The sequence below is a fragment of the Bombyx mori genome, chromosome 17, assembly GCF_030269925.1.
Source record: "Bombyx mori chromosome 17, ASM3026992v2".
NCBI classification, from domain to species: domain Eukaryota; kingdom Metazoa; phylum Arthropoda; class Insecta; order Lepidoptera; family Bombycidae; genus Bombyx; species Bombyx mori.
In genome coordinates, this window is record NC_085123.1 from 13,242,981 (window position 1) to 13,258,770 (window position 15,790).

A 15,790-nucleotide genomic window follows, 5' to 3' on the forward strand; every position below is an offset into this window, starting at 1 on the left:
GATTTTCTAAAGAGGGTAGACAGCTTTATCTGTTTCTCACTTATTAAACGTGAAAATCGTGATAAGAATCCGTTGGATAATCCATGCGGATAGATTTGAGGAATTATTTGATCTGGTCGTCTCGTTTCTTATCAATACTACCTAGAACCACTGCGTTCATCCACAGTAGGTAATTGGAATTGACTTCTTGGTGTCTCCGGAGCGCTCAAGGAGGCTTAAACAAGCTTTGCTGGGAGTACTCAGTGATAGACAGCAACTTAGCTGATCCATTGCTGAAATCTATGAGCGACGAAAACGACTCACCACTATGTGGGGTAGGTGGGTGGGTGGTTTTATAACGTAGATAGCTGCAAAGGTTTTAAGCAATACATATTATATTATACAATTAGCAGACCCGGCCACACGTTGCTGTGTCATGCAATGTCATACAGTATTACAATTGTCTGTAAAAACTGATTTAAGGTGCCATTTGTTTTAGACTTATGGAACTTACATTTAACAACAATAATCAACATAAGAAATCATTTTATTGTTAATTAATAAATATTGCGACCATTAATCGAAACAAAAACCATCCTATGGCCTAAGTTGGAACAAAACACATATTTAAAAAAAAAAAGTTAAAATCGGTTCCGTAGTTTAGGCGTCCATCGCGGACAAACAACGTGACACGTAATTTACTTAGTCTGCGTCTAGTCTTTTCAATTACAGGCTGCAAGTCTTAAGTCATCTTTTAAAATACGCGACATGGTTCTAGGTGCTATCTTCATCTCCCGACATAAAATCTTTTGCTTTCGAACAGGATTTCTTCGAATTCTTTCCCTTACTGCTTTGACCACCTTTTCGTACGAACACTACGTGCACGGCCAGATCTTTTTCTGTCACAAACAGAGGAGGTCTCATTGCACCTATTAATAGCCCGGTACACAAACATTTTACTAATACCAAGCGTATGGAGAGTTTTAAAAATTGCATTTGGCTCCATACCTACTTTGTGTAATGCAATCACAGCGATTCGGTTCTCTTTATCACCCCCATCCTTTTTAATATCGCAAAATATTGTACAATGTATTGACGCCAAAATGAGAGAACTCAATGAGCAATCATATAAAAATGACAGATTCCAAATTCAAATGTAATATTTTGTTTATTTTTAATTGTAACAGTACTTATGGCCAGACTAAGTATATTAAAGATTACCAGTAAGGGGGCAGACTCAGTTGAGGTACTATCTAAGTCTTCAAATAAGTTTACCAGAAGCTAATAAGAGTAATAACGCTTTTTAATCTACGCTAAAGAACATATATTAGAATTCAGACGCAGACGATGATTCACTAGTCACTTCCTCAAAAACTATTATGCAAGCCCAAAAAACTAAATAGAAATTTTTCATTAGCAATTATCAACCGAGATGTATGCAGCCAACATTCAAATGTTATTACAATTTATAATTTCGCATTGTTGGCATGTATAGTTCAGTTTTATTGTATGGTAATCGACCAAGAGGAAATCTGTGTACTTTTTTTATGATTCCGGACTATACCCTCACGATATACAATAGGTAGTTCTGCCTTTGATGAATATATTATAGTTTGAACAAATACGATTGTGCATTACATATTTGGTAGATTAAAATTTCACATCAAATATATGATAATATATTACAAGTATATTTATCTATATATTAATACGTGAGGCAAAAACTTTGTGTGTACCCCTTTTTACGAAAATTGCGCGGACGGAGGAGTATGAAATTTCCTACACTTATATAGAGAATATATAGAAGCATGCTATTTTTTTTTTAATTATGCATATTAATACATTAAATCAATAAAAAAATATTACACACACTACCATGGATTTGACACAACACACATATAAATATACTCTTTGTTTATTGTCAATTGTCAAATTTTTGTAATTGTTTAAAGTCTGTGGTCAAATTGAGAATAGATTAATATTATTTATCTATAGAGTAATTTTAGCGACATCTGTAATCTTCTCTTCTTCTCTATATATAAAAAGGAATTGCTGTCGTTAGTCTCGCTAAAACTCGAGAACGGCTGGACCGTTTTGGCTGATTTCGGTCTTGAATTATTTGTGGAAGTCCAGTGAAGGTTTAAAAGGTAGAAAAATATGAAAATGCTCGAAATTAAATAAAAATAACAATTTTCTTTTTCCTTTGATGTGTCCCCCGTCGGAAGAATTCATTTTGTTTGATTAAGTTTATTTTATACAAAAGCTTAGGTCTTTTATTAATCGATTGAGACTCTACGAAGTCTGCCGGGTCAGCGAGTTATATTATAAAAGTTTAATAGTGTTTGACAATAGAACCATAATAATGTTTAAAATAATCATTTCAATTAATTATAGTCGAATTTCGACTACTACGGAACCACTAGTTAATACAAATATGCAATAGGCGGTCTCATCGCTCAAAGCGACACTACCAGACAGCCGCTGAACAAAACAAGATCTTCTCTATCTCTGCCTCTTTTCCGTGTTTTATGGTCTCCACTATTAATATTATAATGCACGGGTATAAATCACGACCTTACGTAGGTCCTGTAGATTTAGCGACAGTGCAATGGTGCCTTATTGTCCTACTCAGATACACAGGCATGAAAAGTCACAAGTCTCTAATGTTCGAACTTCGAAGTTTGGAGTGAACGATAGTCAACTTAACATACTAAAAATATTCTTATTTAGCCGGCTCTTACTACGACTTCTACTGTTGCGAGTGCCTATATCAAGGGAAGACTGAAGATTGTAGGATGTAATTTTTTTTTAAGGGATTTTGTGACCTGGTAACGAAATCCTTTAAGTCATGTCTTATTTAAATTTATTTTCTTATTTTTATGAAAAATGATGAAATGAAATGAAGATTATTAATTTGAGACATTAATCAACTGGGATGAAATCAAATGAAATGAGATGAGATGATATGGGATGAAATATAATCTCAGTAAAATGGTGGTCATGGTACTGAGACTTTTTCATTTAACTTTTTGGAGGATCCCGAGAAGTGACGTCCAGCAGCTTTGTTTCATTTTCCCACATTTGTGCACTTTCACACATATTAAACAGTTAATAAACCACCGTTATTACACATTTAAACCTGAAGAAACATTAAATAAACAAAATAAAACAAATCACACAACTTCACTCCTCGCGTTCCCGCCAAAAAGTCGGGTAGGATGTTAGGAGCAGAAATATCTGTCTACCCCCTTTCTAGTCCGATTTTTTTTGTTACCACTAGAACTCGACCGCTCGCCTCGACACTATTCATTTTAAGAACGCATTGTTTTTAAGTATTTCTTAAGCCTTATCAAAAAGTTGGCAAGAACCCGGTGAGTAATGTTGTTTATAATTTAGATAGCAAAGAATGCTTAAAACAATTTGATATTCGTAGTTTACTACTGGACCAGAAATAAGTACATCGGAAATATTCAAGTGAACATACCGTTCAATATTAACCGCAAATTTAATGCTTAAGCCTCCAAATGGTTTCAAATTTCCAAATCCTAGCCATAGCGTAAATTACAATTTAAAACATTTAGGGTTCACGTGTAGCCACTATTACCTGCTCGCTTCTTCTCTTCTGAACTAATCGTTGTTAGACTACGGGGCCATTCCTAATACGCGCGGATTGGTAGATGAGCTCACGGGCTCAACCGAAATTGCTAACACTAGCCATAGCAAGAGCAGTGCTTCTCCAAATCTAACACCGAATCGGAAACGCGACAAGCTGAGAAGATCCGGCGAGAAACTCGTTTGTTTGTGTCTATGGGTAAAGTTGTACGTCGAACTCTTCGTGGTATTCAATGTGAACGATGACCGATGACCGGAGAGTCTAAAAGCACTGAGCAAATCCGGAGGGGTGGGATTTGCTAACAGCTGCCCGAGCGCCTCCAAAGGAGACCTAACAGCTCAAGTGCTGCTCAACAGCTGCTTTGCGAATGAATCTACTACCGGATCGGAATCGCGACCCGCTGAGAAGATCCGGCGAGAAACTTAGCGAGCTGATGAATGGGTTAGGTTGCTCGTCGAACTCGACAAAGGTCCCTAAGTTTGCTCCCAGTGTTGGATATGTATTTAGAGGTGGCCAAGATAAGTTTATGGTTTCGAAGAAAGCTGTTCGCATTACAAGAAAAGCATTACATTTAAATAAAATATAAATCGAAATACTAAAATCAGAATATTTATTTTGAAATATATTATCTACTAATAAACTTTCTATAGCGTTGTTAGGTAACGTTGAACTGTATAATGTTCATTGATTTAATTAATGTTTTATTTGAGAATGAAACGTACAATTAATGCGATGTGAATAATTTTTGTACCACACACACGCGTGACGTTACGATCACTATTGTACTTTCTAGTTGTTGTTTTTTTTTTGCGAGATACCGAGATTGTTTTTAGGGTACCGTGGCGAAATCACAAAACGGGTTGTTCTGAATTTCGTGCTATGCCCTTCACGGTGTAACAAAACAAAATAAAATTTTAAAAGTTTTAATTTTAAAAACAACAATAATTTAAAAGTGTAATTTTTCGTGTCTAATATAATTTGTTTAGTTTTTTTTTTTATTGCTTAGATGGGTGGACGAGCTCACAGCCCACCTGGTGTTAAGTGGTTACTGGAGCCCATAGACATCTACAACGTAAGTGCGCCACCCACCTTGAGATATAAGTTCTAAGGTCTCAAGTATAGTATATAATTTATTTTAATAATTAATGAATCATCAGTCTTCTATATTTTTTTTATGGGAATACAGTATAACTAAGTTACAGTATTGAAAATGCTATCATTTAACTTAGCACGATTTCTTACTTTTATTGAGCTTAGGATATTCGGCACTGTTGCCAATCACGTATAATCCTTTTACATACTCGTATTCGTGCTCGTTCGTCGGTACTTGGCTCCATCAGTAAGTATCTACAGTCGGCATCAGTGCGCCATTTCGATAAAGTGGCACGACACGAGAACCCTCTCGTCGAGGCCGCCGGTAACTGCATTGCCGATCCTGCGGACCAAATGGCATACAGTCGACTTCGCCCAAAACACGTCATCTCGGACCCTCACGATCCACTAACAGTGCTTTTTAGGTACCTAAGTCTAGATTAGGCATAATATAGCATTTTCCATTAAATTTGTTGGCCAATCCATCAAATAAATAAATAGACAGACAGTGTTTCCAATTTTATTGATTATAAAAGGACGTCCTTTATGTATAATTGAACAATGCCTGGTTTGAGTATATCCGATATAATATTAATGAATCCTTCTCTTTAAATTTGGAATCAATAGGTACCATTATAGAAAAAAAAAAAACTTGCGTTTCAAATAAAATGTTAAAAGTAAAAGTAAAAATAGTATTTGACAAGAACAGAATAATTTATTACATTTCTTCGATGCCAATGAAGATTCTGTATTTAAAATTCTCTGTATACTCCGAAAGAAAGCTTTACTTTTTCCGTTGCACTTTGAATACAGAACACATTTATAATGCGTTCAAATTTAAAAAGCACTCTTTTATGAACAGTCCTCTAACCGCAATCGGCTTCCACATTTGATAGGGTACTCGATTTGTATGCACAGTTTGTATGTCTATGCGTCTTCGGCAAACGGAAGCGTCTCATGGGGCATTGTTTCCCGGATCCAATGAACTCTTTTTGGGTCGCAGGCGCATATTAAGTATTTAAGGTCACAATATACTTCTACTAATAACTGAATTTAGATTTCAAATTGGATTTCGTTCCTAACAAAGGGATAGTGTAACATGTTACATATACATATATCTATTCTGAAGTACTTTGGTTAATTATAATTCGGTAATAAGATTGTGTATTTGTAAATTTAGCCTCAACGGCCTTTAACTATGTTATTCGCGATCGATTAGTAAGTAATCTAGTTGCATAAATGAAAGATGATTAATGATTAAAAAAAGTGCATGAATTTCTGAGAAAAAGAAAACTTTGAAGTTGGCAATTGGAAAGTGAAATCAGTCACTTCCCGTATTCGTAACTCTGAGAACGATGTGTGAACTGGTTGTGCCATTCTGTGTCGACTACGTTATTTGTACGTGTTAACAGACATCACTTAGTCAAGGGACAGCCAAAGACAATAGACGCACACTATTCAATAATTTCCTTTATTTTTGACAGTGACATTTATGACACTTATCCGTTTTATCGAACACAAAGTGACGAAAGGATACGAACGAATTATTTCGGTGTAATGAGAGCTGGTAAAGATGGTAATATTATAATTAAAACTATTTGCTTTTACGGTTTCATCAACTTCCGTGATCACGATAACTAATTTTCGAAGCTTCGGATATAATATAAATGCAAAATTAAACTGTAAGAGTACTTTTAATTTTGCCTATGATTCGGGAGAACCGAAGAAAATTATGGCAAAATTGTCATAGATAATAAAAACATCGATTGCTACGCAGAGTTTTTGATACTACCTGTTGATGCTAAATTGGATTCCGCCGCCCACTTCCAGAAACAAAATAAGTCAACAACGTAGATATTATAAATTTCCTGTATTATTAATTATCTCATCTCAATTCTTATTATACGAGCAATTCTATTTAGCAGGTTTTTAGTACATTCAACTTAAACAACTCTCTTCATAGAACTTGTTTTTCTTTCTCCGTAACTAACCTTTATGTTCGTTCTTTTATGTAAAACACGTCTTTAAATTCAACATAGTTACACTTGAAATAACATTCGACCTTAATGACCGACCGACTTGGTAAATAGTTAATTAAAATGTGACACTTCAATAATTTTTAATGTAACAATTTTTCCCATAGTCCCCCACTGAGGTGCTTGACATTGAGAATGCACAGCGGAACGAAAACACAAGTTGAACTGAGTAAAAGATGCATTATTCAGTAGCCCACAGAGTGGGTTAACGTCACGATTTTACTTTTGATAACATCCCGAAACGTGTATATTAACTTTCATTCGTTGAACCTACTTTAAAAAATGACCACGTCGCGCCGAGAAAGTCCATCAATAAACGAGATAAAGCAGTCACATTTACTCTTGGGAGCTCATTAAACAAATTGTGTTTTAAACCGTTCATAATTGCAGAAGTTAATGTAAGTTTCAATCGAGAAAACAAGGGGAATGTGGCCTTTGAAACGTTTCTTGTAATGAACCTGCGGAAATAAGACACACCATAATACCAACGAAAGTACCGTAGATTGGGGGGAATCGGAACCCTTTCCAAATCCAACACAATTTTTCTATGTTTTTTCTTAGGGTAATCTATACATTAATACGTGAAGCAAAAACTTTGTATCCCTTTTTACGAAAATTGCGCGGACGGAGGAGCATGAAATTTTCCACACTTATAGAGAACATAGAGAAGAAGTGCACAATCCTATTTTTTTTTAAATAATGCATAAAAGATGCAATAAATCAATAAAGAAAACATTACACACACTACATACCATGTATTTGACGCACACACGCATGCATAATATTTACTGTCAAACTTTTGTTCTTGACGTCTGTTGTCAAATTGAGAATAGATTAAATATTGTTTGTCTTTGTTAATATTTTTTATAGTGTAGTCTTGGCGAAATTAGTGATTATAGAAGTATAAAATACAATCATAACAGTGTACAAACTTACAATTCCAATTAATTATAATCGAATTTCGACTACTGCGGGACCTCTAGTACCAATAAAATTGAGATTAAAATGGTTCCGGAGGCTTAAATTTTTATATACGATGCGTTATTATACATAGTTCATTACAAAATATACACAAAAACTTGGCTTTGGAGTAAATCAGGCTACGTATGGGGAGTTTTTCGATAGAGCTGGCACCGTTTAGTATTAGGTAGGTACCTACCCAACTTTAGATAATTAACTTTTTAATATCTTTAATGAATTACAAAACTTTAATGACTATTAAACTACTTAAATACTATAATTAAACTACTTAATGTTGTTAAACACTAAATAAGAGTAATTTTCCCTATTCCCCCTATTCCCCGCTACTCTAGTCTCTATTCCCTCCAATCTACTGTATCTAATCTTTAATCTATCAAATTAAAAAAATAACTTAATTAATAATAATGACGGCCGCTTCAATGTATTCACGAAACTCTTTGACCATTGAACAATTTCAAATCACCATGTCCACGCAGGTCCTTTCACCACAGTATCCTCATCTAATATCTGATTAAGACAGACTGTACACACTTTAATAGCACAACCATAACTATCTACGTTATTAATGAATTTCGTCGCATATTTTACTACTGTGCGATAAAAATAACGGTTTCCAATTATTTATATCTGATTAACATTTGCATTGTGTTATGCACCCACTGACATAACTATTACAAAACGAAGATTTTAACGCGTCGCCTATCAGCGCAATACATGTCGTATCTGTTTAACATCCGTTATTGTTACGAGATCGCATACGAGATAACAAAAAAATATAAAAAAAATTACGATAAAATTATCTTTCTTCGTATTGTAAAATCATAATATAATCTTTTTGTAAAACATAACGCAACCACTGGGGCAATATGTCCATATAAATAAATTACACTCCATTTTGAATGACGAGTCCGGATCTGTAAGTTATGGAGGTGACTACAAAATTGCTTCTACAATTGATAGCTTTATTCTCACAAGTAAGTTCTCTGTGTTAAAGCGATGGCGTTTTATTATGCTACATTTTATTACAGGAGTGTTGATTACAAGTATGTGTTTTTTCAGTCGTTCGTAAACGCGCAGTATTATGCGGTGTCCCCGTACCAATACTACTCGCAGCCGAGTTGCTCCTGTTGCTCTCCGCCGCTGCAGATACCAGCGCCGTCCATACCTCCGGTCTACGTGACTTTGCCCACTCCTCCGCCGTTCTGTATAACTCCCCCAGCACTCCCTCCGATGATGATTGAACTGCCAACACTCCCGCCGTTCACAATATCTCCTCCACCTTCTCCTCCATTCATGGTGTCTCCGCCGCCTTTGCCGCCATTTACGATTGCTCCTCCGCCGCCCCCTCCGATTTGCGTCAACCCACCCCCGTTACCGCCTATGTGCATAAGTCCGCCGCCCCCGCCCCCGATGTACGTCAATCCGCCCGTGCCGCCTCCGCTACTACTGGACCTGCCATTACCTCCGCCGATCATAATTGAACTACCAGCTCCTCCGCCGATTATAGTGCAGCCGCCACCGCTGGGTCAGCTGATGGTGCAACCGCCGCCATTGCCGCCGATGCCCGTTCAAGCGCCGCCACCACCACCTATGATGGTGCAGCCGCCGACACCGCCTTCTGTTGTTATTCAGCCGCCTCCTCCACCGCCTATGACGGTGCAGCCTCCGCCTCCCCCGCCGATGTGTGTGCACCCGCCGCCCCCAGCGCCGATCAGTGTGCAGCCGCCTCCATTGCCTCCGGTGTGTGTACAGCCGCCCCAGCTTCCGCCATTGATGGTACAGCCTCCACCGTTGGAACCATTCTGTATTCAGCCGCCTCCTCCCGGTCCAATATGCTTCCAGTCTTCGCCACCGTGTTGCGGACCGCCACCACCTTGTCCCTGTGGTCGCGGTCCTCCTTTATATTTCTGACCAGAGTCCAGCATTAATGTATTCGATCAGAAGCAATAAATACAATGTTTTTTACGCATCTGCTAAGCTATTAATTTAAGACAATTATTTAATCTAATTTTATCTATGAAATAATCATACTGTATTGTGTTTAGTGTCAAGTAATTTTTAAGAAATAATAAATTAATAATGTATTTATTATGTAAGTCTATCCATCTAAGCAATAAAAAAAAAAAAAGTCTTGTGATTTCTCTTCCTCCAACCTTTTAATTGCGATAACGAGTTGGTCTGCTCTCAGCCCCAAGCCATAATTAAATAATAACTATTAATTTAATACTTAATAACAACAATTATGCAGAATTTTAAAACAAATGAAATATTACACATGACCTTTTAAACCAATGCTAAATTATCACATAATATAAGAAGCTATAATTTAACAACTATTTTGTCACTTCATGTTTTTATTTTACTGGCGACTATAATGATAGCTAGTAGGCGTTGAAAAGGATACCTATTGTTATTTTACTTAAAGTTGCTTGACCTGAAATTGTTTTTTAGTATATAAGAAATTACTATTGGTATTTTTTACTGGTAGTAAGACCTCTTGTGAATCTGCGCGGGCAGGTACCACCACCCTGCCTATTTCTGCCGTGAAGCAGTAATGCGTTTCGGTTTGAAGGGCGGGGCAGCCGTTGTAACTATACTGAGACATTGGAACTAATATCTCAAAGTGGGTAGCGCATTTACGTTATAGATGTCTATTGGCTCCAGTAACCACTTTACACCAGGTGGGCTGTGAGCTCGTCCACCCAATTAAGCAATAAAAAAAATTTGAGAAATTATAAGAAATTAGAAATAAGTCATATCATTCCTAGAGCCCACTGAGTTTCTCGCCGGATCTTCTCAGTGGGTCCCGTTTCCGATCCGGTGGTAGATTCTGCGAAGCACGGCTCTTGCTAGGGGCAGTGTTAGCAAGGTCGTCAGGCTTGAATCCCGTGAGCTCACCAAATGGTTAAGGTTACGCTGATATAATCTCTCAAGGCTCTCAGCTTATGTAGAAAAAAAAATATCGTCCCTAGTAACAATTTAATTATTATTTTTGACAGAATGGCGGGGTCCGGGGGACTCGCGGAGTGGTCGGAAGGCGCCGCGGTATGGTTCCAGCCGGCTGGTGCCTCCGCCCCGCTACCCGGCGAGCTCGTGGAGGTGCACCGCGCCGCCAGGGTGCTCCTTGTAAGCGCAGTCGTCAATGGACAGGTATACGATACATAAAATTTAAATTTACTAAGTAGGTATTAATATTAAACTTTCGGTTTAACTTTGGGCATGTTGGAAGCCGACAACAGTGATTAACAAAAGCCCACGCAATTTTGCCATCATACGTTGCGATTTAAGGATGTCATAAAAAAAAATAACAATATATTATGAACAACTGGTGGGGGTCCGGAAGACGTCGTCCTTTTGTCTATACAGCTTACATATCCTTCAAACCGTAAGGCATTATGGCTTTGTGGCAGCGATATCTATTGTGGTAGGGATATTGATAAGGTGCGATATCAAAAAGATCGATGCCTTTGAAATGTGGGTGTGGCGGAAGATGTTCCAAATACCATGGACAGCCATGAGATCTAACGAGTCCATTTTAATAGGGCTAAACATCCTAAAAAGGCTCTGCCATCTGCCAAGAACGTGTTATGAGCTTCTTCGGACACATCATGCGGTCTCGCAGACATGAATTAGAGAAGCTCATAATTTTGGGTCTCATAGACGGCAAGCGCGCCGTGGGCAGAATACCAGCCAGATGGTCAGATCTGGTTAAAAAAGCGATATTCTATACCATGCGATCCAAGCCACCCATGATCGAACACTATGGAGAAAAACTAAAGTGGTCGTGATCCTCAACTGTGAGGGAACGATGAAGAATAGAATTTATAAGGCTAACGAAGATTTCAAGGAGTGACGCGATGTAAATTTGGAGAGTAAGTAGGAAGAAAATAACTGGAAAATAGTCGTTTATTAAGTACCTCGTATTGTCTGATGGCTACCTTACAGTAATTATTAAGATCCTATCCACTTCTGCTAGTCAAAGCACCGAAAATCATTCATTATTTACATATAACATTTTTTCAGTAGATACAGAATGCTCACATTAAACAAGAGAATCAATAACAATAAAATAGCAAAAGATGACACACACATTCATTGATTTATGTATAGATCGTGATGGAACTATGCACTTAGTTTTCACAGTTCGACGTATGACATCATTTTGTTATTGTTCATTCCGCTTTTTAACATTTTATGAGATGAAGGGCTACTGATGTGAATATAACTCGCACATCACATTACACGAGTCAAACAAAAAAGTATTGCGTCTATGGGATTGGGAGGAAAAAAATACTGCTTGATGTTGATATCGGAGCCGATTGAAATCACAATGTGCATGTCGCCAAGCAACTCTAGGTATTAGGTCCAACTGTCAATTAGCTCAATACTTCTGTTCCTCCCTTCAAATCGATTCGGGGTAGACCACGCAAGAAATTATCTCTAGATCTTGACAATTTTGATTGTGCAGTAACACGTCGGATGGTTTATAACTTTTATCTCATTTATAAACAAGTCCCTCTAATAAAAGCACTTAAGTCCAAATTAATAGAAACGATGAATTTCAAAGGATGTAATTTTACACTAAGAAGAACACTTCGCCAAATGGGTTTTTTATTCAAGAAAATTACTAATAATAGGAAAATACTATTGGAAAAAGATGACGTTAGACTTAAAAGAGTAAAAGTGTCTAGACTTAAAAAGGAAGTACAGATCTGAAGGCAGAGATATTGTGTATACTGACGAAACTTATGTTCACACATCCCGAACATAACAATTATTACTTAAAAATATCGGGAACTCATTTCGTATGGTAAATACTGGTATATATCCCGTTTTAATTAATAATTGTTATGGTTGTAACATATCTATATTATATATTAATACGTGAAGCAAAAACTTTGTATCCCTTTTTACGAAAATTGCGCCGACGGAGGAGTATGAAATTTTCCACACTTAAAGAGAATATAGAGAAGAAGTGCACAATGCTAATATTTTTTTTAAAATAATGCATAAAAGATACATTAAATCAATAAAGAAAACATTACACACACTACATATCATGTATTTGACGCACACACGCATGCATACGATTTATTGTCAAACTTTTGTTCTTGACGTCTGTGGTCAAATTGAGAATAGATTAAATATTGTTTGTCTTTATTCATATTTTTTTATAGTGTAGCCTTGGCGAAATTTGTGATTATAGAAGTATAAAATACAATCATAATACTGTACAAACTTACAATTCCAATTAATTATAGTCGAATTTCGACTACTGCCTCGGGACCTCTAGTATTATAATATTACATTATTCATTTTGACTCTTGACACTAAACAATAAAGTTCCATATTAATGGATATGAAAATGTGTGAAAATTTCACTCATTTAATACGATCACTAGGCGATGATGACGATGATTTTTTTGTTAAATTGTGTTTTTTATAAGTTATATTTAAATACGAATTACATATTGATAAAATGATGAAATATTCCAAGATCGCTTAGGCATTTTTAAGTGAACACGTGAGTTAAAAAGACACAATTATTATAAATAAACAATTCATTTTCTTGGTCCAACCTTAATCCAAACACTCATTGGCTTCGGGTGGCCTAACAGCGTCATCTGCTGAAATAGCTTTAGTGTTATTGTATCTTAAAAATAGTATTATTATTCGCCAATAGATGTCGGGAGGAGTCATAAAGTTATTGAAAGGAAAATAATCTCTCACTACATCTATGGCACCATGAAGGATTCGTGCGATCATCGATTCATTCAGATTTGAATGGCAGTAAAAACATGAGGATTTGACCTTGCAGACTTATTTCATTACCTTAGCTCATCCCAAGGTCGTAAGGCAACATTAACAAGATGATGTCCATGGACTAGAATCACCTACAACCCGTTGCCCCATCAACTCGCCTGTTCGTCTTCGGAAATATTATCGCCCTATGTGTACACCGTGTGAAACTATACGCCTACATATAACATAAGACCTTCTACATAACAAATTGTCTTATGTTATTATAATACAATGCGATTTTGTTTTCGAATTTATATCTCAAGGTGGGTGGTGGCATTCACGCACGATAGATACAGTTGCTAGTGCAATAAATATATCAAAAGACTGGTGTTGTTATATTGGATAGATTTTGTTTAGTTTTGAAGCCGTGTCTAACCCCTAACTTCTATATCCTTGTATTGTATTGATTTTGTATGTATACCTTTGAGTGCCTTAATAAATCTTCGAACCTTGGAAGCCTCAAGAGATTTTATAATAATAATAAACCTTTATCTTTTATACCTTATTATCTTATACCTTTTACCTTTTCTCTTCCAGAATTTCTGTAAATTAGAAGGTTGTCCGGTAGAGATCACTTTTAGCGATAAGACCGCCTATCGTACAAATGTATCTGCTTGTTGACTATTTTTTAATGTTACTTGTGTTATGATGTGCAGTAAAGTGTATTCTCTCTCTCTCTCTCTCTCTAGCCGGGGTCAAGTCAAACACGGTCATCTATCCTCAAACTAATAATCCATGTGCTATGAGAACCAGACACTCATGTATACTTTACATTCAGACAAAAAGCAAACAAACCTGTTCGTCAGACGAATATTTGCTCGACGTGAGAATCGAACTCCCAACCTCCCAACCCCAGAAGTCAGGGGCGCTAACTACTGCACAGTTGAGTCAATGAATTCGAATCTCGTGTAGAACGAAACAGTTAGTGCATAAGTGCGTCATCACAGTAAAATATTAGATTGTACTGGTATTGTTAATGCTGTGTGGTGAGTCGGACCGCACAAGGTCGAGGTGAGCTTGTGACCTCTTAGACATGCGGTCGATTCCGTTAATGTTACAAAATCGATGATAAAGACGTTGGTCCGGTAATCAATGACTATAATGTTCTAAGCTAGGGGTGTTCGTTTCCGGATTAGAGTCAGAGTTTCTTCGAGTACTTGTCCTTGTCTCGTGTGTGTTTCCGGTATTCATGATCGCACGTCATTACAAATGCTCCTGATCCATTAACGGTGCTTTTAGGCACCACAAGCACCGTTCACCGTCCTCGTCGAACCCGTCGCTTGCGACGAAGGGCTCGACGAGCAAATTAACCCACAGACACAGCCCACTGAGTTTCTCGCCGGATCTTCTCAGTGGGTCGCGTTTCCGATCCGGTGGTAGATTCTGCGAAGCACTGCTCTTGCTAGGGCCAGTGTTAGCAACACTTCCAGTTTGAGCCCCGTGAGCTCACCTACACACAATAAAGCGAAGCTGAAATAGCCTCTCAAGGCTAACAGCATAGGTAGGAAAAAAAGGTATTCATAACACAGAAGAATATCTTAGCTCGAGAACTTTCTAGAATTTTTTTCCCATTTGTTCATTTGGAACATTTGTTCTCCCATTCGACTGTAATCACTGGCCACTAAAATTTAGATTTGTTTTTCATTTCCATTTTCTGATTAGTTTTATTATTGATACTTTGGAAAAAAATACTATTTCCAAAACTTTTTTTATTGACAACATTAAGCTCGCAAATAACTAACTACTAAAGAAATGGAAATCGTTCAATAAATAGACGTGAAAACGAAACTGTTTTCTCTTCGCTTATTTATATATGGATTATCATAATTTTACTATCAATAACATTGGAATAGTAATTACGTTTGAAATCCGCTATTTAAAATACGTACTGAGTTAGAAATGTTGTGTTTTTTTTTTGTAAATATCGAATTTCTATCCATACTTAACGTGAAAACTAAATTTATTTTTCTGGTTTAATAGATTTTCAAGATTAAAGGGCCTTTTTCGCCTTAATTTTTTTCCTTAGATGGAAGTTGGTTCTTATCGGGGCCCGTAGACATCAACAAGGTAAATCGAGACATGAGTTCTAAGTCTCAGTTTTATAGTACATACAACGGCTGCCCCGTGCTCCAAACCGAAACGCATTGCTGCTTCACGGCAAATTAGTCGGGATGGTGGTACCTACCCGTGCGGGTATGATAAACAGTCGACGTCGCCCTAAACACGTCATTTCTTATCCTCCAGATTCACTAACCGTGATTTTAGGTACCTCAAGCACCGATCACCG

At 37.0% G+C, this 15,790-nt stretch overlaps 2 protein-coding genes across 2 annotated transcripts in view; both read left to right on the forward strand.

Moving 5' to 3' along the window:
- The window catches only part of LOC101746355 (unconventional myosin-XV), a 139,262-nt gene that overhangs the window by 24,541 nt on the left and 98,931 nt on the right, over window positions 1-15,790 (forward strand). The window contains exon 2 of the mRNA XM_038017028.2: window positions 10,701-10,851. Coding sequence (XP_037872956.2) covers window positions 10,702-10,851 — 150 coding nt within the window. The 5' untranslated portion in view covers window position 10,701. The remainder of the gene's footprint in view (window positions 1-10,700; window positions 10,852-15,790) is intronic.
- LOC101738725 (uncharacterized) lies at window positions 8,606-9,829 on the forward strand. Its single transcript, XM_004932512.5, has 2 exons — window positions 8,606-8,675; window positions 8,761-9,829. The coding sequence occupies exons 1-2, from the start codon at window positions 8,625-8,627 to the stop codon at window positions 9,610-9,612; spliced, it is 903 nt and encodes a 300-aa protein (XP_004932569.1). The 5' UTR covers window positions 8,606-8,624; the 3' UTR covers window positions 9,613-9,829.